The 21804-nt window shown below is 42.1% G+C and overlaps 1 protein-coding gene across 4 annotated transcripts in view; it reads right to left on the bottom strand.

Annotated features, from left to right (window-relative positions):
* Positions 1 to 1154: 1154 nt before the first annotated feature.
* ITGA6 (integrin subunit alpha 6) overlaps positions 1155 to 21804 on the bottom strand; it is a 75418-nt gene continuing 54768 nt past the window's right edge. For 3 of the 4 annotated variants that reach the window (XM_045868619.3, XM_045868616.3, XM_045868618.3), the window contains 14 exons: positions 20657 to 20817; positions 20338 to 20481; positions 18953 to 19068; positions 18644 to 18833; positions 18475 to 18558; positions 18301 to 18380; positions 18074 to 18151; positions 17884 to 17986; positions 16351 to 16524; positions 15200 to 15298; positions 14998 to 15108; positions 14799 to 14897; positions 8956 to 9081; positions 1155 to 3589 (listed from right to left, as the gene is read on the bottom strand). In XM_045868619.3, the coding sequence (XP_045724575.1) occupies positions 3428 to 3589; positions 8956 to 9081; positions 14799 to 14897; positions 14998 to 15108; positions 15200 to 15298; positions 16351 to 16524; positions 17884 to 17986; positions 18074 to 18151; positions 18301 to 18380; positions 18475 to 18558; positions 18644 to 18833; positions 18953 to 19068; positions 20338 to 20481; positions 20657 to 20817 (1727 nt within the window). In that variant the 3' untranslated portion in view covers positions 1155 to 3427. Of the gene's footprint in view, positions 3590 to 5744; positions 5875 to 8955; positions 9082 to 14798; positions 14898 to 14997; positions 15109 to 15199; positions 15299 to 16350; positions 16525 to 17883; positions 17987 to 18073; positions 18152 to 18300; positions 18381 to 18474; positions 18559 to 18643; positions 18834 to 18952; positions 19069 to 20337; positions 20482 to 20656; positions 20818 to 21804 lie in introns of all 4 variants that reach the window. The other variant, XM_045868617.3, reaches the window with a different exon arrangement.

Here is a 21804-nt window from a genome sequence, read left to right as displayed (position 1 = left end):
TAAAGGTACAAGAGAAAAAAAACACTTGCCATGTGACCATAAGCAGGAGCTACTGGAAGAACCCAGGCTATTGGCTTTTTTATGGTAGCTGCTGTTTTGAAATCATTCTGAAGTTCATTTTCTTCATCTCTTTGAACCTTGTCTTTTCCTCAGTGGTTGAACCATGATTAGACCCTTTTGGTCTTAAGGAACTGCCTTTAACCATTTACTTTATGCTACCCCTCCTGGTCACAACTTTTTTTTTTTTAAGATTTTATTTATTTATTTGAGAGAGAGAGAATGAGAGACAGCAGGAGAGGGAGGAGGGTCAGAGGGAGAAGCAGACTCCCTGCCGAGCAGGGAGCCCGATGCAGGACTCGATCCCGGGACTCCAGGATCATGACCTGAGCCGAAGACAGTTGCTTAACCAACTGAGCCACCCAGGCGCCCCTGGTCACAACTTTCATACATTCCTCTTTTCTCGGCCCTCATGTTGTATGTATGTGGAACCCAGCCACCTAGAATATTTCACTCTCTTCTTCCTTTAGAACAAAATCTATTAATCCCAGTCTGTTTTTCCACATTGTCCTTTCATGGGGTAGAGTGCCAGAGATCAGGTCTCATTAAGATGTTTTCATTTAGGGTAGAAGGTTTGATCTTACCCTTACTTCCGTGGTCTGGACAGTTTAAAGCATTACCACGTACATCTACCCCATATTCCGAAATAGTCTTAGCCCCAAGGGCATGACCCATTGTGAGACTGTGGCAAATGATCTGTAACCAGCAACAACATGTCAATGTTTGTAAATGGATCCAAGGATATTCCTATTTATCGACTACTGTCACTCCTGGGCATTCCTGCAGGATTTTTTAAAAAGGAGAGAAAGGGACAGAATCACATAAAGCCATTGCCATGACGTCCAGCACAGGTCATGTATGCCCTAGCCAAGACACTTTGAACGATTATGGTGGTTACATATTCTAGTCCTTAATCTGGGTAGGTCCATGGGACTGTGAATAAAAGTTCATTCACACTGGTCTGTCATTAAAATACCCATCACATTTCTTTGGGTGGCAAAACCAGTCTGATTTTCAAAAAACTAAGAAGACTAGGATTCACTATATAAGACCAAGTATAGTAGAAAACCGTTACTTAAGTTACTAGACAGATAAGACATTTTGCATTGGAAATTTATTCAAGATAGGGCATGCTATATTATCTGAGCTCTATATACATGCCTTATTTTCAGTTATTAGATTGTGATAATCCAGCTAGAGAAAGCTCATAAAATTGCTTAAATCTAAACAAAATCCTTTGGTGAAGAAAATATTTTCAGGCCAGTCAGTTCTGCCAAATCAGTCTTTGGCGATCAATAATGTCACAGCCGAACTGCGCTCACATCCAAAATATCTTCTCAGAAGAAAGCAACTTTGCCATAAGAACTGTTACTCTTCACGCCATGGTATCATTGCTAAATGACATCTCCCAGTTTGTACGTATAAAACCATCTTTAAGATCATTTTCTTTTGACATCAACTGTAATAGAGCCCAAAGGGGAAAAAAAAGAACCCTCAATCACAGAAAATACCAAAAACTTGAGTTTGGCTCCATAAAATAAAAAAAGCAATTCAGGTTTTTTATAATTTTAGAGTTTGTTTCACATATGTTGTGTTACTAAGCAATGAACACTTTCATAAAAAAATTTATTTCACACTTTTATACAAATATCCACAGGTATTTTCTAATCATAATTTTACAGTGCTAGTTAGTATTAAAATGTATCAAATGCAAACAGACCAGTGACTTGACTTGAGATGACGTTTTTAACAAACACCATTACATTCTTTGTTGTTGAACCAGCCCTCCACCTCCTCCCTCCCTTTTAGGACTTTTTTTTTTTTTTTTTTTAACAACAAAGGTCTATACACACTTTCAAAATATCAGCTGCTTGGCAACCCATAAAGCCTGTGCATTCGGTTACAAGTTACCTACCTAAGCAAGAAACGGAGATGTCAACACTGGTATGACCTGTCTTAGAGACATTTTTGTAAACAAAGTATTGTTTCTAAAACTATCTTTGTGAATGAAAATTCCAAGGTACAATGAGAATAATGTCCTTAGTATCTTAAGGGCATACGATTTCTGGAAAGAAAACAAACCAAGCATACAGCTGTATTTTGTCCTGAAAGATTGAGATGCTGCTTATACTAGATCCAAACAAATTAGCACCTGTTTGCTGTTATGCCCCATATAACATTTTGAAGTAAATTTTTAAAAATTCAGATTTCCTATCTATTCAATGTCTCTTGAATGTGTAGAAATGTTTTCCTCCTCTGCCACTTAATTTTTACATTTAAAATGGTAGCGCAGTCCCAAAGTAATTTTGGGGAATATAGCGTAGGAGGAAACAAAGCAAAAACCAGAACACTGACTCACTGATTAAATGATTCCAGTAACATTTAAAAACGTAAAAGCCATGATGTTCTGACTTCTGGTATCAGATACTCAGTAGTCTCACGCTGGATCCATTTGGACCCACCGTAGGCACCAGCCCTTTCTTTCAGTATTTGCAGCAGGGCCTACACTGTGCCAAAGTTCAACAAACCAACCCCTCATTTCTGAGAGATCCTGAAAGTTACAGCACAAAATATGCAGATCTCACTCAAAAATATGCACTGTCTGATAAGAATTAAACATCTTACAGTTAAATCCTATTTCTGAAACAGTCCGGGTCTGGAGAAACGGGGTGAGGGCTGTCATGAAGGGAGATGTAATAACTTATAAAGGATTTGTGTGTGTGTGTGCACTAAATTCAAACCACATTCTGATTGTTTAATCCAACTGGAAGGGTAAACTGGAGAATCTTTGGCCTGTCAGTAACAAAATGGTTTGTAAAAAAGAAAAAAATAAATACCATATACAAGTAAGTATACCTAGCATTCAAGTCTGTTGCAGCCGTGTGTTTTAGTGAACGGGAAGGGTGAGACCAGGATGTTGTGTGGTGTGAGGAGGATTCACACGTCTGGGAAAAGACGGCAGGATGGCCACATCCCCTATTGCACATTTCACTTCAGAGAGCACTCGGCATTGAAATGCAGCCACCCCGACGGCCCGGGCCTAGGGGAAGAAGGGGTGCAGAGGCTGAGCCACTGAGGACGGCCGGCCCTGGCACATGCCAAGCAGCCACACCGAAAACAAAGGCAACCCGGAAAGTTAAATGAAGGCAGTTAAAGCAAACTCCACTCCAACAGTCTTAAATGCGGCTGTGCAAGCCCAGGGAGCCTCAGGCTACACGACAGCATCCACGGTGAAAGCTGTAAGTTCGGACCGTGCGTAGTCTGTCTGAAAGTAATATTCAGGTATGGAGCAGGCTTGTCAGTCCACTTAGATTTCTGAGTTAGTGGGGGGAAAGCAGTTTGGGTACTGTGAAGCTTTTCTGGGCCCCTTTTAAGAGTAGCTTTCATTTTCATTCCACCTTGTGATCCACTGTTTTTTTTCAAGGTTATCGATGTATTTTTCATCTTTGATCTCCCGCTCTTCCTTCCGGATCCTCACAGCATGGTAGCGGGGAACGCTATCGTCGTACCTAGAGCGTTTAAAGAATCCGCACTGACCAAGGGGAGAGAGAAGCAGAAACAAATTAAGTACTGCAAGAAAAGCAAGTGCACAAAATGGGAACGTCTAAGCTTTCTGTTCAGCTATGCCTACCTTTGGATGAAGGAAAAAAAAAAACAAAACACATGGTTTCTATGAAGAAGGAACTAGTAGGTTGAAAAGACACAACAGCCAGTGGGGATAAACAAAAGAGAAGACAGCTGTGAAACTAGAAAAGTCTGTTTTTCCATCCTATCTTTACATTTTGTAACAATGTAGTAAGCTAGCTCTTTACTAACAATTTCAGTTATGGAACAGTGCTTCCATTTTTTTATAATCACAACACTATATTAAAAAGATCTCATTTTCAGATTATTAATTTTAATTTAAAGAACAATCTTTTTAAAGGCCACAAACTAAAGATCATTTCATCATGCCTCTCTTCCACTAACAAAATGGAATCAAATCACAAATATTTTGCCAATTACTATTTGAATATGCCAGTGTTCAAACGAGTCAGTTTAAGAATCTTCTGTCCCCTGAGGCTAAGTACACATCTCTCATTAGCTACAAGGCAATTTACACTGCCTGGATTTCCTGTTGTGCTTCCAAATTATTAAGCTGTTTCATTAATAAATCACATAGCAACTATGTCCTATAATAAAATCAATCATGTACTGCAAAGAACTTGAGGAAAGTATCCCATTGAATTTCAGAGCAACCCTCATATTTTCTTTTGCAGAAGACATTTACACTTAAATTATTAATGTATATTTTATTCATTTTTTAAAAATATTCAATCTGATCCAAAGTAGATTTTTATTGAGAACATATCAGGAAATTTTTTAATCAAACTGAATTTTTTAAATGAATAAAATATATGTTTCATGGAAAATATGTGTTTTTGATTTAAAAATGCAGCCAGGAGGAGGATGAGGAAGATACTTGGAATGGTCAATGTGTATCGTTTAACAGGAACAGAACATTTATGTTGAATGAGGTTATAAAAATGGCATGGGGCAAAGTGAAATTAGATTCAGTCATCACTAAATCATTAGGAAAAATGGACCAAGAAGTTTTGTTCTAAGGCCATTTCCACATGGACTCCTTTATTTTGTGCAAAAAAGCCAAAATACTATTACAAAATGTGGCTCTTCATTAAAAAAAAGGAAATCAAGGGTGGTATGTAGGACTGAAGTGGAAAGGCTGGGATTCATCGTGACAGTGCCATGGAAAGGGGTTACAGGAGTAATTCCATCCTCTTGTGCCCACAGAAATCGAAAAAGGAATTACCACCAATTCCTGTTTCCATGGATTTACAAACTAGAGAAGCAAAACACGAACTTAAAAATCAACCGAGACCCAAAGTTGAGTAAAATCTCTAGGAACATGAAACAAGGTCAAACTCCATTACAACATATTTGAAACCGTAACTGTCCAGGGCATTTTTATATTAGAATTTTGTATAATGAAGGTCACTTTGGTAAAGAACCATTTTCTGAAATTGGCCCTCATGTCCACCAGGTCAACAGTGATAGTTTGTTGTAATGGTTTTTGACCTGTAGTAGATATACAGGAAAAGGAAGTTGCATGCTTAGCTAGCATAAACAATTACTGAGCAACAAAAGCATTCCAAGCCTTCCCCCATCACTTTATAGCAAGATCAAAAAGGACAGTGAGAAAGCCTTCCATCAAGAGAAACACAATGTTTCCAACATGCAACAGGTTAATTAGGCAGTCAACACAAGCTTCTATCTGTGGGAAATCCCAAAGTGGACAAGAAATCTGCAATGATTTCTTATTCATCTTTGAAATTCCAAGTGGGATGCTATATTCTGGGATTGACAACAGCCTAGCAAACTGGGCTACTAGGGAGGTCTAATGCCTCTTTTTATGTGTACAACGATTCCAATCATCTTCCTTGCTGTGGGTGATATTTAACAACACAAAAATAACTCACCTGCAACAAAAGATTTTTTGTGCATTTCTTAAAAAACAAAACAAAACTGAGCTTTCAAGTGAAATAAAATAAATCCAAGCAAGGCAAGCCAGTGTGGACATTTGGAAACATCTGTTAATGGGACACACACAGCAAGCTGTTGCTCTTAACGTTAGCCACCACAAGCCTAGCAGGTCCCACAGCTAGCAATTAAAAACATTGATCAATTACCAATTACAGAAGCAGATCAATACTAGGCATCAGAAGTAAGCCTCTCTTTATCAGACGGCTGAGCATGGATCTCAGCCTTGTGATAGGTGGCATCATAATGATCTTTCTTATTTCTCTTGAAGAAACCACACTATAAGGAAGCAAGGTATTTAGTCAGTTTTACAGTTTTGTGTATAAGAGCTAAACAAAAGAAAAATCTTAGATTGTAACCTGTTTTCTAGTTATAGCTTGTTAAGAGAGACCACTTATGGATCAACCAGAATTGAACAGCCACCACACTATGTCATACTGTGACGGCAACCAAACCAACCTGACTACCATGGGTCTCTGGCCAAATACTTATATGGATGACGTTAATCAGCTAATTGATTTTTCTATCTGTAACCGAAATCCTGAGGACAAAAAAAATCCTAAAAGGAAAATCATATACCCATCTGACTGAAGCTTTGGATGGTTTCTTCATGCAGGAGAATATGAACTCTAAAATAGGCAAAAGTTTGACTTCTGCAGTTTTTCTGTGACAAAGAAGTTTGCTAAGATTTAGCACAAATCCAAATAAAATAGATACTGCATTTTTCTATCTTTCACAGTAAGTTTTATATAGCTACCACCATCTAGTTGAGGCCTTTGGATTTGTGGGCAAATATAAATTCGAATACACCATCATGAAAGAATGATTGCTGTAGTTTTCCCAAATTCTGAACCACCAGGTAACCCTTAAGTGGTAGGAACTTATGCTCCTCAGGTTAGGTCACTCTAAATCAACACAGAGGTGTAATTCCACTTTTTACTATAATTTCCTTCATCCAAAGAGGGAGGACTTTTTCTATTTACTTGTTCGTAAGGCTGTGGAACTGCCCTTTGAAATATAGCTTGGTAAAATCAATCTGCCCTCCTGGAAAATTCTGTTTCCTAGTCTGGCAACTCATTAAGGTAAAAATCTAGATCTGTTTTGTACAGTATGGTAACTACTAACTACATGTGGGTATTCAAATTTAAAAATACCTTAGTTGCAACAGCCACATTCCAAATGCTCAGTAGCCACCTGTGTCTCACTGGATAGTGCAGCTTCAGAAAATCTCCATTATCACAAAGTTTTACTGGGCAGCACTGATCCAAACCCTTCATCTTGATATCTACTTGTGACTCCCTCCATTTAATACACAGTGAACATACCCAGCCAACTTTCAGTAACACATACTGATAAATAGGGTTAGGTGAAGGAATGAACCAGGAACCAAGAGTCCTGGTCCTGCTTCTAGCTTGGCAACATTCTTAATATCCACAGGCATGAGCATCCTTGTTGGCAAAATGAAGGTGACTGGACCAGCCTGAAGGATTTTTCTCTTTACCTCTAAACAAAACCCTATGCAATATCCTGGTATTTAACGCAAACAACATCAGAACGACTCTCGTTGAAGTGGGGATATTGGCTCTAGCTGCACCATAGCTTAATCTTGGTACCTATGTGGGTAGGCAAAACCCAATTTTAAAGGCCACTGAACTCCAGTCCTTTCTGGCCCTTAAGTTCTATGATTTTAATACATGAAACAAGTAGTCCATTTTCAGAAAGAATATCAAAGTAATAAAAATGGTCTTCATGTAGGGGTTATAGAGGTTGTCTGATTACTTTAGAGTTCACTTACGAGTTCTGGATACTTTAGAGCTACAAACAACCCCTGAGATCATAGTCCAAGCCACTTAACTAAAGAGCTAAAGTAAACCAGTGCCTCAGGGAGATGAAATGATTTGCCTAAAATTATAGAGCTTGGGTTTCTTAACCCACTGCTATGACTCACCCTCATTAGAGATTACCAGTAAGACCTGCTCTGAAAAAGACTGTCCTTGTGACCTCCTCCAGAAAGCACACACAAAGCCCATCCTCAAATATCAAACTTCAGATTGAGTTTTTGATACCAAAATAATTTACCAAGCATCTCCTATGGCTGGCTGTGCTGACCAGAGAAACCTACTGCCTGAAGTGAACCTCAGAGGTAGGACTGGCTAATATCCAGTGCAGGGAGGAGTCTTGGCATGAGCAGTCACCAAGCTCCAAATCACACATTTGGAGGACACCAGAAAATTATCTCAAACTGGCAAAAGGAAGTTACTTGGAAGAATAACACAAAAAAGAAATGTCCAATATTTGAAAGTGACAATATCCTGAATCCTTGTCAATTATACTCTTGGATCCAAGGGAAAGGATAAAGATGGTTTGATCCTAGAGACTGTTGGTAGAGGTTCATAAGCATTTAATCCAAAATCCACTGGACCAGACAGGTTTGGAAATCTAGAATTTTGGCATTTTAGAAAAGTAGTATGTTGCATACATAATGCCACTCTAATCAAAACATTATTAGTTTCACAGCAGAACCATTAAATAAAGGATAAGAATATAAATAGCTTCTCTTCACATGTTGTCAAGTTTTGCTGGCAAATAAGTCATTATGAACTTTCAGCTTTCAGAGTATCTTGCAATTTGTAATTGTCGATAAGGGACTGTGAACCTCCATTGGTCACTGAGAATAATCCAAACTCTACAGGTCATAATCTTTGGCAACAAAAGTATGTATCCATCTCATTACACACATTTTTATAATGTAGACTGTTTACTGGCAGAAATCAAGGAGAAGATACTAATTTTATTTGCAGGACCAAATTCTAATGAAGAACATCATATTAAACCCAGATCTTCCTCATGTTTGATAGAGGCAATGAGGATCCCTTGCAATGCAGTTATTAATTTCATGCTTTTCTATTCCTAATCTAGCTGCAACTGTCACAAGCCCCAGTGGCTACCACGAACATTTCTTTATAGAAGTTGAAATTAACAGGGATACAGGTTCAGATTAATGTGATATCCAACAATTTGGCTTAGATTCAGAATTTTAGATGAAGAAATTGCTAAAGTATTAACATTTTTTAAGTTATTTGCCAAACATGCTAAATTATGTGAAAAGCACCTAAATTTATTTAAGAAACTCCTTATAATATAGAACTAATATACTTTTAAATATCAGGTACTAGGTAGATATACAGTTGTTCATTGTAAAATTCTCAAGTTTGCTCCATTGGCAAAGTTTCATAATAAAATGCTGGGAAAAGGGAAGCATTCCAAAGGAATGTACAGACTATCACTGTAAATTCACTCTTTTAAAAAACATGAAATAAAGTTTAGGTCATTAGAACTCAAATGCCAAATAGGACTTACCTTCCATAGTAAAAACACTAAGAGAGCAAGCATCAAAATCCCAGCGAGTATAGCCACTAAGATGATCCACCAAGGTACTCCTGAATACTGAGCTATGGTCTTTGAGGGAAACACAGTCACACGAATCTATAGGGCATAAAAGAAAGCACCATTGTAAGGGAGCGTGAGAATACCAGGAGTTTATAGTTCTAATTCTGCTTCCAGACGCATTTTGAACAATGCAGCCTATGGATGAATGAGATGCCTTTTTGATGTGAGATCTTTTCCCAGAACCTGGAAAATGCTGGACTGCGTTTTGACAGTTATTTTTTGGATAACTCATCTTTTAAAAACTTTTGTATTGAATCAAAGTAGAGGAAATTGTATAATAAAGCATTCTTTTTTTCATCATCAAGTTTCAACAATCATCAATGCACATCTTGTTTCATCCATATAACCAGGTATCTTGTTGAGAACGATCACCTTCCCCTTTTGTTTTTAGTATGGAAATAAAAGGGCCATTTTATGTACAATTAGCCTATATTCCTTACTTGGATTTAAAGATGTTGTGAAATATAAAAATAAGGATGGAGTTGCATTGCTGATACTGTTTTAACTTTTCCTTAGGATGTCAAGACCCTCATGCACAGCAGAATTTCCTGAAATGGCCTGGAGCGTGTTCTTCGACAGTGTATTTGGACCAAGTAGACCCCTTCAGAGGTGGCTTCGAGCTGTAAGCAGCAGCTGATGAGAAGCCTAAGCTCTAGACATTTGGTAGTTGGGAAATACCAATTAAACAGAAGTAGTGTTTATTCAGAAATCTAAAAAGTTGCTTCTGGCAGTTTGCAACAACTTGGTTCTGTGGGTTTAGGACTCTCAAGTGGATTTCCGTGATGCCAGGAGACTATTTTTCACAGCTTGTAAAAGACTTCGTGATTGCTAGGAGTATGATTTCGTAAACAGATTAGAGAGCTTCCAGTTTGAAGTTTTTGATATTTCTGACTTAAGAAAATGTAAAGTGAAGGGTCAACAAAAAGTACGAGTCTTTAAGTTCTGAGAAGTGTTTTCAGTCAAGTACTATTAGTATTGAACCCCGGATGCTGCCTAAAAATGCTTCCATGTCTGTCTACATTGTGCTTCGATTAAAAAAAAAAAAAAGTTTTCACTAAAATACTTCCCTTTCTACTTATACTAGAAAACAGCTTATCAACCTCATCTGTCTTCAGAATATACTTTAAAGCAAGAGAACTGCGTTTCTTGGAACATTTAAGAGCAAAGAAGTCAATTTTCAGCCTGCTATACCGACTCTAACCCCTTTATCAGCTATTATGTTTCCTGTTATGCTCTCAGTGAGGTCTCACTCAAACTGTCAGCCAGCCCCACCCTGGGGGGGGGTGCCCCATGGCTCATTTCCCCTTGCCTCTCTCCCCCCAACAGTCACCCCAGCTTTTTTTTTTTTTTTTAAGATTTTTATTTATTTATTCATGAGAGACAGAGAGAGAGAGAGGCAGAGGGAGAAGCAGGCTCCCAAGGAGCAGAGAGCCCGATGCGGGACTCGATCCCAGGACCCTGGGATCATGACCTGAGCCGAAGGCAGACGCTTAACCATCTGAGCCACCCAGGCGCCCATCACCCCAGCTTTAAGCTAGAAAAACGCTTTCTTGAGGTTACTGGGTCTAGCACAGGGGCATTCAGGTAGTGAGAAGAATGGTGAAAGACCAGGGATAAAATAGTGCACTTGATGTGACCAGTAAGCTTGCCTACTCTGAGCCAAAACAAAACAACTAATGAGCCTGTTCTGTATCACTTAACTTTGCTTCCCTATCTTGCAGAGGGAAGCATACAGTACGTCCTTGGGGGTAAGGTGACAACCTGGAAGGGCCATCCTCATTTTTTTTTTTAAAGATTTTATTTATTTGACAGAGACACAGAGAGAGAGGGAACACAAGCAGAGGGAGTGGGAGAGGGAGAAGCAAGCTTCCCGCTGAGCAGGGAGCCCGACGCGGGGCTCGATCTCAGGACCCTGGGATCATGACCTGAGCTGGAGGCAGAGGCTTAACGGCTGAGCCACTCAAGCGCCCGGGCCATCCTCATTTTTAAGAATAAGCTCTGATAAACCTGGAAGTGGAGAGTGGTCCATGGCAGGGGAATCAACCTTATAATCAGACTGTGTACCAGAGCCTTTTAAATGGCTGATAATAGAGGAAACCACTCCTATAAATGGCAGTAATCCAACAGAATGAGAGCTGAACAGGTAACTTTCTGATTTCGTGGTGGGGGGGGTGGTGTATGTAGAAATCCAGCTGCAAAATCTAGCCCCAAGTCTGGCTACCATTCAAACCAGATTTGGGAGCCTTTTAGAAACCATAGAATAACTCACTAGGCATCAAAGAGGACAGTGACAGGTTGAGGTGAGTAGAAATTACTCAAACTCCAAAAAGAATTTTTGGGGGCGGGGGGAGTTCTTTAAAATCTAGGCATTTCCATAGGGATGACCTATGCACATGCACTTCATCCATCATGTGCCCATGAAGGGGAAATGGGGCTGAAGCTCTGCTACACAGTCAGTTCCATCATGAGCGAGCAGTGCTTAGACCTCATTCACTTGCTCACTGCCAAAATCGTTTGCCTGAATCACTCTGTAACGTCATACCCTCTATTCTTACTGAACATCAGTAAGAGAAATCACTCCATGAAGGTATTTTCATAGCTTTCAGAAAACTCTATTAAAGACCTCATTCCCTTAGTGAGCGTTCCTCGTATCAGAAACCCATCTTGTAAAAGGATCCGTATCTGAAATTCTCCAAATTTAGAGCCGAAAGAAGAAAATCACATTGCCCTGAAGAATGATGTGCCTTTTACGTACCATATTTTCTTTTATCTCTGACAGCCAGAAAGCAGATACTCTTTTCCAACTTCCTTAGGAATGAAGTGGGGGATATAGAAATAGAACCAATAACAATCCCTTCCTCGGCTCAATTCAACAATTATCTCCTGGTTCACATGGACCATGAAATTCTTAACAGTTCACATGGCGTATCTTACCGAACTTTGGTTTCTCTAGCATTTGTGCAGGGAAGGCAGACACTGTGTCCTTAATAAGTGCTTGTAAACTGGATGGATTTCATGGATGCTAAAATGTAACCATTTTATCTGGTTCAGTTATGTGACCAGCTCTCTCAGACTTTGTTCTAACAGGTGTTGAAAGTGTATCGAGAAGTGAACACAAAACTCTTAAAATTGGTTGGGTTATAAGGAAACTAAAAGGGTTTTTTCCTTCCTTTTTAAAGCCAGGATTAGAATAAAAGCAAGCAGTTTTAATATGAAGACCAAAAGACAAGACTGAATTACCCCACCTCCTCTGCTTCTATCTTCAAAGAAAAATGATCTTCGGGCTGGAAAATGCAACAGATGAACCAAGATAAAGATAAAACTGAAACCCACAATAAGTGAGGGAATAAAAAAGGAAAGCATCCTAACACATGAATTAAACTTAAATCTTTAGGCCCAGAAAAAGTACACTCTAAAATACTAAAGAAACCTGTATATAGGACATCGGAGCTGTTGTCACTCAGAAATCAGAGTCAACAGAAGAGGTACCAGAAGACTAGAGGCAAGAAAACATTTGTTTTCAAGACAAATGCACTCTAGATACAAGACATTAATCCATTCATGTATCCACCAATTATTAAACCAAGGAGGATCACAGCAGAGATCCCAATTCCCATTAGCATGCCTGAGTTCTCCAAGCCCTTACACGTAATGCCCAAGATAAGCTCACTTTCATTTGTGACCCAGCCGCTAGACTGGATACCAACACCCCAGTTCCATCATCTTCCAGCCAACAAGAGCACTTGATGAGGGCTTGTGAGTCCAACGTCTGGTCTCCCCTCCACATGCCCGCCAGTCCTATGACCCTGAGAGAGAGACCTTTCTTGGGTTGTTTTCTCATCTGAATTTGAGATCTGGGGACTTAATGGGAAGCAAGTGTTACAGAGTTAAGAATAGGAGCCCTGAAACCAGACCAGTTTACAGGTTTCAATTCAGGACCCCACTGGCATCCCCTGCTGTGCCTCCTTCCTTTTTTGGAAAATGAGTACATCTACCTTGTCATTCTGAGGTTCAGAGGACTACAGATAATTAATGCATTATTAATGTCTGTCCCTTCCCTCTAAATTGTGTGTTCTTTCCCCAGCTCTAAAAACTCAGTGATTCTCCAGGTTACTGGCTGCAAGTTTCAGAAAGCTATGGCTGCCGCCTCCAGTCAGAGGGGCAGAAAAGGGCTTCTCAGGGAGGTTCTGTTCAGTTGATAGTCTCTTCTGATGCCTTATTGGTAAGAGGCAGGAAGGTGAGCTGGAGTAGCATGCAGAGATGATCTAAGGCCAGGGTGACCGGATGTCCTGGTGAGCCTGGGACAGTCCTGATTTATAACCCTTGTCCCAGCATCCTGCCCAGTTTAGCATCTGCCCCAGACAAACATCTCTGGGTTTGGATGAATGATTTTAACAGCCAGGGATCACTGTATTCAGAAACCAGTGCTCAGGGAGGCTCACTGCATTTTCAGCTGGCTCAAAGGTCCGAAGCCAAAACTTCCATTGGCACATCAGTAGATCAGCTGAAGAACGGTACGTCAGTCTTTTTCTCCATTCAGTCTCTTTTGCAAAACACTCTGGTCCATGACATGCAGGCATTGTATCTCAAGAGCATGACACAAGCCCCTGTGGGCTCCAGACCCCCACAAGGAACCCTTCCCAGTGTGCCCCCACAGCCACTGCCCCCAGTTCTGTTCAGTACTTTTCTCAGTTGCCTGGATGAGGACATAGAAGCTGTGCTTCTCAGCTTTGAAAAAGATAAAGGGATAGAAAGCTAAGAGAGGGCAAATGATCAAGAGTCAGAACTACTTTGTGAACTGAAACGACAGACCACAAGCCAACCACCTAAAACAGGAGATATTTAAAGGCATGCATTTAGATTTTTAAAAATTGCTCAAGGATGGGATATGGGAGCTATAGCTTGACAACACATCCTGCTGAAAACACTTGGAAGTTTCAGCAGAACAGAAACACAAAAACAGAAGCTGCTGGAAGTACAAATACAATCTTCTGTGTACACCGAAAAACCAAGTTTTAGGCTGACTGATAGCAGCGTGGGGCCGCGGTGTTGGGAGGTAAAGGCCTCACGGTGAGCCGAGCGAGGCAGATCACACATCCGCGCCCTGCCCGCCCAGGAGTCACACTGCCGGACCAGGGCCAGCCCAGGAAGGAGACGGCCTGGCCTGATGGGTAGCTGAAGAGCTGGAGGCTCTGCTCTGAACAGAATGAGAGACCTGTCCAAGGGGCATGCCCGTTTCCTTCAGTTACTCCAAAGGTTGCGACATGGCTAAGAGAAGGGACTTATTTTGGGCTTGTTCCAAGGGGCATAACCAGGGACCGATTTTGTAAGATTCAACTCTGGATTCATATATATAAAGAGATCGTTTCTAATAACTACAGCTGGCCACACATGCCGTGAGCTACTCCATAAAGTGGTGGTTACCATCATGGGGACACTCCGGCAGTGGCTACAGCACTGGGGATAGTTTATGACCTGGGGTTTCTATAGAGGTGGGAGGTGCACCCATTCTTTCTCAAATCTACCATGTGCACTGCAGAACTAGACGATCCTAGATGTTCTCCTTTTTCCAGTGATTCTGTTAAAATACAGCTTGGAGTGGAAGCCCCTTAGAGCATCATCGGACTTCTCCTTAATGGGGGTAACAGGGTTGTGAGGGGGAGGACTGCCAAGGTAGCGTGTCCTCAGGCTGCGGGTGTGGTGGAGAAGGAGTGATCGGCTCTGAACTCTGGGAAGGCGGAACAACCTCTCACCTGAGTGCCTGCGTTTGGCAGCTTGATGTTCTCGGCTGTGGCAGCTACATCAATGGAAGCCCGCGTGAGAATGTCCAAGTAGTTCATTTTGGAATATTCCTGTTTGGAGACAAAGTTAGCAAATGCATTTAGGAAGTGAGAAAGGTCCTAAGAGATAGCGAACTGACTTCCAGGGGACAGCCTCGAGGCAGAGCCGAACCTCTAGAAACGTGCTATTCCATAACCTCGAGCGCAGAACGATGGAGGCCTTGCTGTCCAGCCCTCGCAGCGGGCAGCTTATGTTCACGCAGTTCACGTTCATGCTGCAGTTCTGGGGAGAAAAGGGTGGTAGTTAAAATCCAACAGTAAGGGGCATCCTGCCACCGTCTGCCCAATACTCACGGCTGTTGAAAAATACTTACAAGAGTCTGATATTTTCTTTCAGCAAATAAAGAAAATTTTCCGCTCTCATCTATCTGTTTTTCAGCAATTTCCCGTTTCCTTCTTGAGCTGTGAGACTCCTGAAAAGAAATTATATCCAAAATAGTTCTACTTAATGTAAAGGTCACGACTACATAGACCTCAGCACTCCCTTGCAAATGATGCCAAATTCACATAACCAACAATTAATATTTTCCCATCTCATGTCACCAAAGGCACAGAAACAATTTAAGTGTAAAATCCACCAATGTTCCCATCTCATTGCAAGTTTATTGATTCAGGTAGTTTATTCCCACTCTGACTTTAAAACTCAGGTGAAGAGAAAGCGGGCTTTCTTTGTTCTTCTGTCTCCTCCCCAAACTGAGCATCCCGAGATCAGGCATCACATCCCATCCCTATATCCCTAGCACCCAGCTCAGTAACTAACGCGTGGTAAAAAGTCAGCACATCTTGAATAAATAAACGACACCGACAAACGGAAAAAAGCAAAAGAATGAGTATGTGACTTATTCAAAGTAGAGTCCTGAAAACTAACCCATGTAAGTAGTTTTAAGATAGCATTTTCCTTAAGATAGGATTAAGAGTGTGGGCGTCTGGGTGGCTCCCTCGTTAAGCGTCTGCCTTCAGCTCAGGTCATGGTCCCAGGGTCCTGGGATCGAGCCCACATGGGGCTCCCTGCTCAGTGGGGCATCTGCTTCCCCCTCTCCCTCCGTGTGCTTGCTCTCTCTCTCAAATAAATAAATCTTTTTAAAAAATAAATAAGAATGAAAGCTTTGAAGGTCTCTTGCTAAAATGCCAGTATCTTTTGTAATGAGTTTGGTTGTATTGGGAGTGAACACTGGCCCACCCCAGAAGCACATCCCAGTCCTCTTTATAGGTCATACTGGGTCCTAAAACTCCAGAAAACGTCATTTCCTTCAACAAGCACTGAATCACCCTGACTGATGTGCCATAATGGTAGCCAATCAGCAGAAATCCTCAGCCTGACTTGGTTACTCAACTATAAGAGAAAATGTGACACCAAAGAAGTCAGCACACCACCATGTCACTTTCCTCAGGAAAGTAAGGATTTTCCCCACAAAAGTCTGCTTCCCTTATTTACGCTATGAAGACAGAGGGTAAATCAACATACCTTTAGGTTCAGGAAGTTTATTTCACTTCGTGGCTCACAAGCTATGTTTTCCAATCCTTTGGATTCTACTTTCACCAAATAAAGCAACCATTTGCCGTTGCTAATTTCTTTTGGCCACTGGATATTCAAAGTTGCTGTGCCAAGGTTTTTAAGAGGTTTACCCAAGTTAATTACCTGTTAGGAAATAATACGTATTATATCTCAGTGTAATTCTCTCAATAGGAAATTAAGTAGCAGCTCCTGTGGCCAAGGGGGGAAAAAAAAGAAATATCTGGCATAATCCTCCAATGAAAGTATAGGCTCCAAAAATAAACTACAGATAGATAGGGCCTCCACAATAGAGATGCATGCCTAGGCAAGGTAAAAGAGAAACGACTGCTCCTTTAACCCAGGAACTACTGCGTGCAAGAGAATCTGCAGCGTAGACAGGCCATGCTCTCAACATGCTCTGGGAGGGTCACGGGGGTCTGTGAGTCTCTGTGATCGGCCTGCCCGGCAGAGGAGTCTGGGCCACGGCGGCGCGCCAGCAGCCTGCTCCGGGGAAGCTCCACCTTATGCCGAAGTCAAGCTGCCCCTGTCTCCTACTAGAAGGAGGCGCTTGGGGAGCAACTGAGAGCCTGAGTGAAACCGTTCATGACGGCCGTGAATCAGGAGTCCGAGCCGGGAACACAGCAACTTCCTGCAGCGGAAGCCAAATGCGGAGTGAGCTGTGTGTGCGCGAGGCGGGACTGCCGTGGGCCCCGGAGACACCTCCTCGCTGCTGCCGCCGCTGCTCCCTGTCACAGCTGTGTCTGCAATGCTGAGACACACAGAGCGGGACTCAGCCCCTCACCCCGCTGGAGTCAGGGGTGGGCCCTTCTTGCCATCTCAGACTTTCGCCTCCACTGTGGCCACTGGGCTGTCTCGGCATGCTTGAGCCATGCAGACCCAAACCCACAGATGAGTTTTGAGCCACTTCTGCACCACGCGCTTATGTTCACCCAACTGGGCTGAGAGTCACTGGGATTCTTGCTTAGAAATGCTTCAGAACAAGCATGCGTGTCCTCACGGGCGCCGGGCTTGTCAAACGTGAGGGAACACGAACCACACGCGCTAAGAGACAGGACCTCACGATGGAAGAAGAAAATCCTAACACGTTCTAAAGCCAGGTATCAATTACTTTGAGATCTGTGTCACGGACAGACTCGGGGCGGGGGGCGGGGGGGATTCCTTTGTCTCTGCACCACTTATACATGAAAACGCTCTAATAAGAAAATGACCAAACTGAACTGGATTTTGAACAAAGTCCATGTTGAATGACAGTTGTGTTCTCCGTTCTGGAGGACAAAATTTTTACGGCAAGCCAGTATGTGCTTTAAACATTGGTGAACTCGCTTTTAACTGAGGATTTATCATGCTTATTAATATTTATTAATGTTGATATTACATATTAAAGTTACATATTCACATTTACTAAAATTATATTACATATATTATCAGATATAGTATATGTTCACTTTTGGTATATATAAAAGACCAAGCGCTGCAACTTACCCTGAACTCATACTCTATTAAACTTCCCACCTCATCTTCAGATTTCATAGCTTGCTCACCAACAACTGTACCTCCAAAATACACCTGGGAAGGTTTAGCAACTCTGTTAAATTAAAAAACACCAGTTTTAGCGAGGATTGTAAATGGTTCTTTTAAACACTGATTTGTTATGCTAAACACAAACACTTACCCAGAGACCGATAAAAGCAGTTCAATAACCACTTTTGCTGTAGCTGTAATTGAAGCCAAATTATCTTGATTGCTTGTTCTGAAAATGAAAAGGAAACAACAGGGTTTCATTTTAACAGTTTTCTCATTACAATTACACTTCTTTTATGAGTCAGAGCAGAGCCAATTCATTGACTGGCTGTGTTTTCATGAAATAATTCTGAATGGAAAGGTGGAAGTAATTCTTACGTTTCCAACTGCATATTAATATCCAGATCTGTGGTGTCAAAGGTGACCTCAGTTGTACTTAAAATCAGATAAAAAGTCACCTGCAGAACAGAAACAGACGTTAACACAGAGCAAGCATGCCGACCCTGTGACGGCATGAATCAGCACGACGCAGTATGCGGAAGCATCACCTACACTGGAATTTCTTTTGAAAGGATTTCCAAGCTCACAGTCCGCTTGCGAGCCGTTCTGATTGGCAACACAACTCAGCTGCTTCTCCTGTAACAGAAAAACACGAGATCACCAGCCACTCACGGGCCCCCGAGGCCGGCCGTCTGCCCCCCGCCGCCGTGGGACCGCTTACGGGGAAGGCCCGCAGTTCCCGGTACGCCGAGTAAGTGAGAGTGTCGGGAAAAGCTGCCACGAGCTTGGCCTCGTGAGCGTCATCTCCGTCCTTCGCGGGCGCCCTTGGATCGGAAGGGCCGTTGGTCACTGTTATTTCTAAAGCAATGTCCTTCTGGTCTTTCAGAACTAGTTCTGGTACACCTTTCCGACTGTAACACACACACACACACACACACAAACACAACAAAAACGACAAAGAGCTCAGTACGTTTTCAGTAACCCACTGCAAAGCCAGTCATTTTTGCTTGGGAGACAGAGTGAGTCTTACACTGGTAAGTAAGAAAACTTGTCTTGATTTCCTTCTCGGGTACAAAACTTATATTCTAGTTTAAGGTTGCTGTTACATACATTGTCGTCTCCACATCCCTCTTTTAAGAAGTGCACCTGGAGGAAAACAAAACCATTGTTGATTTGGGTTTTTTAAATTTTTATTTTTTTAATTTAAAGTCAGTTAACACATAATGTATTATTGGTTTCAGCGGCAGAGGTCAGTGATTCATCAGTCTTATGTAGCACCCAGTGCTCATCACATCTCATGCCCTCCTTAAGGTCCATCACCCAATCACCCCATCCCCCCACGCCCTCCCCCTCCAGCAGCCCCGTTTGCTTCCTAAGATTAAGTCCCTGAGGGTTTGTCTCCCTCTCTGGTAAAAACAAAACCACCGCAACAGTGACAGCCTTTCCCTGTGCAACAGCGACCATAGCAGAAGCTTCAAACGTACTCTGCCCCGCATCCAGTGCCTTTAAGGGACCCGTCTTGAACAGAGCTGTGTTGTAAGCACCCCCGACCAGGCCACTGAGGTGCAGTCAAGAGCATGAGCCCTGCAGCCGCACAGGTCCACCTTCCAAACCTGGCTCTGCCACACACTTAGCCTTGGGGCTTTGGGCAAGTCACTTCACCTTTCAGAGTCCAAGTGTCACCACTGGTGATATGGGGATGCCACCAGCCGACTTTAGAGGGATACTGTAAGTACCAGTAATAGTGATGATGCTCTGTCAGGGGGCCATCAGAACCAAGAGCCACAGAGTGGACGCTCCAGCACCAACTGGATTTTGACAGCAGGTGCACCAATGCCAGATCAGGATGCCACAGGTCCCCAGCCTATTCTCGTGTCTCAGCCACCCTAAACCCTAGCAAATAGGCCCCACCTCATAGGAGGCATAGAGCAAGCCATACAATAGCAATTGTCTTCCTAAGATTACATGCGCTACATTAGCCACTAAATGACTATTTCATGGCTAAGGAGCTTTATATTCCTTGATTTAACGTTCAGACTAACAAGTTTATTTTCTACATTTTAATGTTCTCAGTGGTAAAATGCAGTGTATTTTTCTTTCTAGCAAACGGCCATAGGAGAAACTTGATGTGAGAATGAGTTCTGCCACTTATACTCTCAGTAAGTCTCAGTAAGGCCAAAAATTATTAAGAACAATACTCTCCGGCTCCAGATTGTATTCCATGTATTTCTATATTTGTTGTCAATTTGGGAAACAAATCTCAAACAAACTCGGCATATATTAAAAAGCCTATTTATAATACAAAGGAATGGACTTTAAAAAAGCAAATCACTAGTCCTCCTGCCTTCAGACCCATGTGATGTAGCATAATAATGTGGCAGAAGCTTTGGCAATACAAAAGTCAGGAAGACTTACATCTCTCTGAACTGTCTTGGGTTCGTTTGAATTCAGAATGGGAAGAATCTCTGGAAGTGAGTTCACTCTCCTCCGCGTGTTTGGCTCTTGGATCTCTACTGAAGCAGTTACGGGAATGGGCCGCAGTTTATCTCGGATATTTTCCTGAAAAGTATGCAGAGTGAAGCATGGTATCAACGCCACTGGGGAGTTCCAAACAATGCTTGCTTTTGTCCTGAATAAGAGGCTGCTGGTGTAAGGTTCAGAGATCCAGCTGTGCCACCATAAAACCCAGCTGCTGTCCCTTCTAACGACCAACCTGACTGGTGGCGGGCCTCACCTGGAGCCAGAGGGTCTCCTCCATGCACTCCTTCTGCTTCTGCCTGGTCAGAGTTAGCTCTTGCGTATACTTGGGCTCAGAGCCTTGGTTTCGAAAGTGAACTCTTGATGACAGCCCAGATTTCCTTCTCTCCTTTTCAGCCTCGAGTGTGCCCAAAATGGCTAGATAAAATAAACAAAATCCTATGAACTTCGAGTATATGCATGCACAGTTCAGCTGTAAGGACAGTGAGTTGCCTTTTATGTCATTCTGATTCCTTGTAGATTACTTTTCCCACTGCCCTTGTTACTGTTCACATTTCCTGGGAATGTACATTTTGACTGATTTATGGCGTTTCAGGTCAAGCTGTCCTTTCCTGCCTGCTGCTAAGAGTTTGTGAAGTTAAATTTCCACTGGGCCACCTGGGGGAGCTCGAGAATCAGTTAGAAGCTCTGAGCAGCTGATCCAAGGATTTCTGGCTGAACTTCAGGAACTCCGAGCACTAAAGACAACGGGGGACCCAGCACTCCTGAAAGGCCTGCACTGACTCCCATTCAGCAGTCTGTTGCTTATGTGGCCCCATTCAGCAGCAGCTTCTCCTCAGGTCTGTTGGGCATTCAGAACCTCAAGCCCCAGCCAGACCTACTTAACCAGAATCTGCATTTGAACAGGACCATCAGGTGGTTCTTAGACACATTAAAGTTTAAGAAGCACTGATAAAGGATAGTTGTCTAAAATGGGAATAATACATATTAGAGATAGAGAAGTCTTTTGACAACAGGAGGAGACTTTACTTAAGAGAAATGAAAGGTAAAACACATTCCTTTTAGAGTCTAGAGGGCCCATTTGCCAGCTACTGTATCTCCCATACCAAAGTTTCCAACCTCCAAAGGCCTAGAAGGTACATCCTGTTCTCGATTACCTCTACTAATGGTGCTTAGCAGAGGCAAGCCAGGATTTGGATGATCAAAATCTCATTTCTCCACTTCAGAATGCATTCTTTGCTGGTTTGCTGGATGTAGTTACTATGTTTCTTTATGGGATCATATTTAAATTACTCACATTCATTCATTCATCACTAACCATCAGAAGGGGAAGCAAACCAAAGCGTGTATAGGGCCAGAAAAGGCAGCCTTAAGGAAAAAAATCTCCAGAAAACGCAGAAAATG

This window comes from Mirounga angustirostris, unplaced genomic scaffold (genome assembly GCF_029215605.1).
Source record: "Mirounga angustirostris isolate CCGP_5_RB_7025 unplaced genomic scaffold, mMirAng1.0.hap1 SCAF_3, whole genome shotgun sequence".
NCBI lineage: Eukaryota > Metazoa > Chordata > Mammalia > Carnivora > Phocidae > Mirounga > Mirounga angustirostris.
Note: the sequence above shows the minus strand (reverse complement) of the source record. Positions and strands in the feature narration are given on the sequence as shown.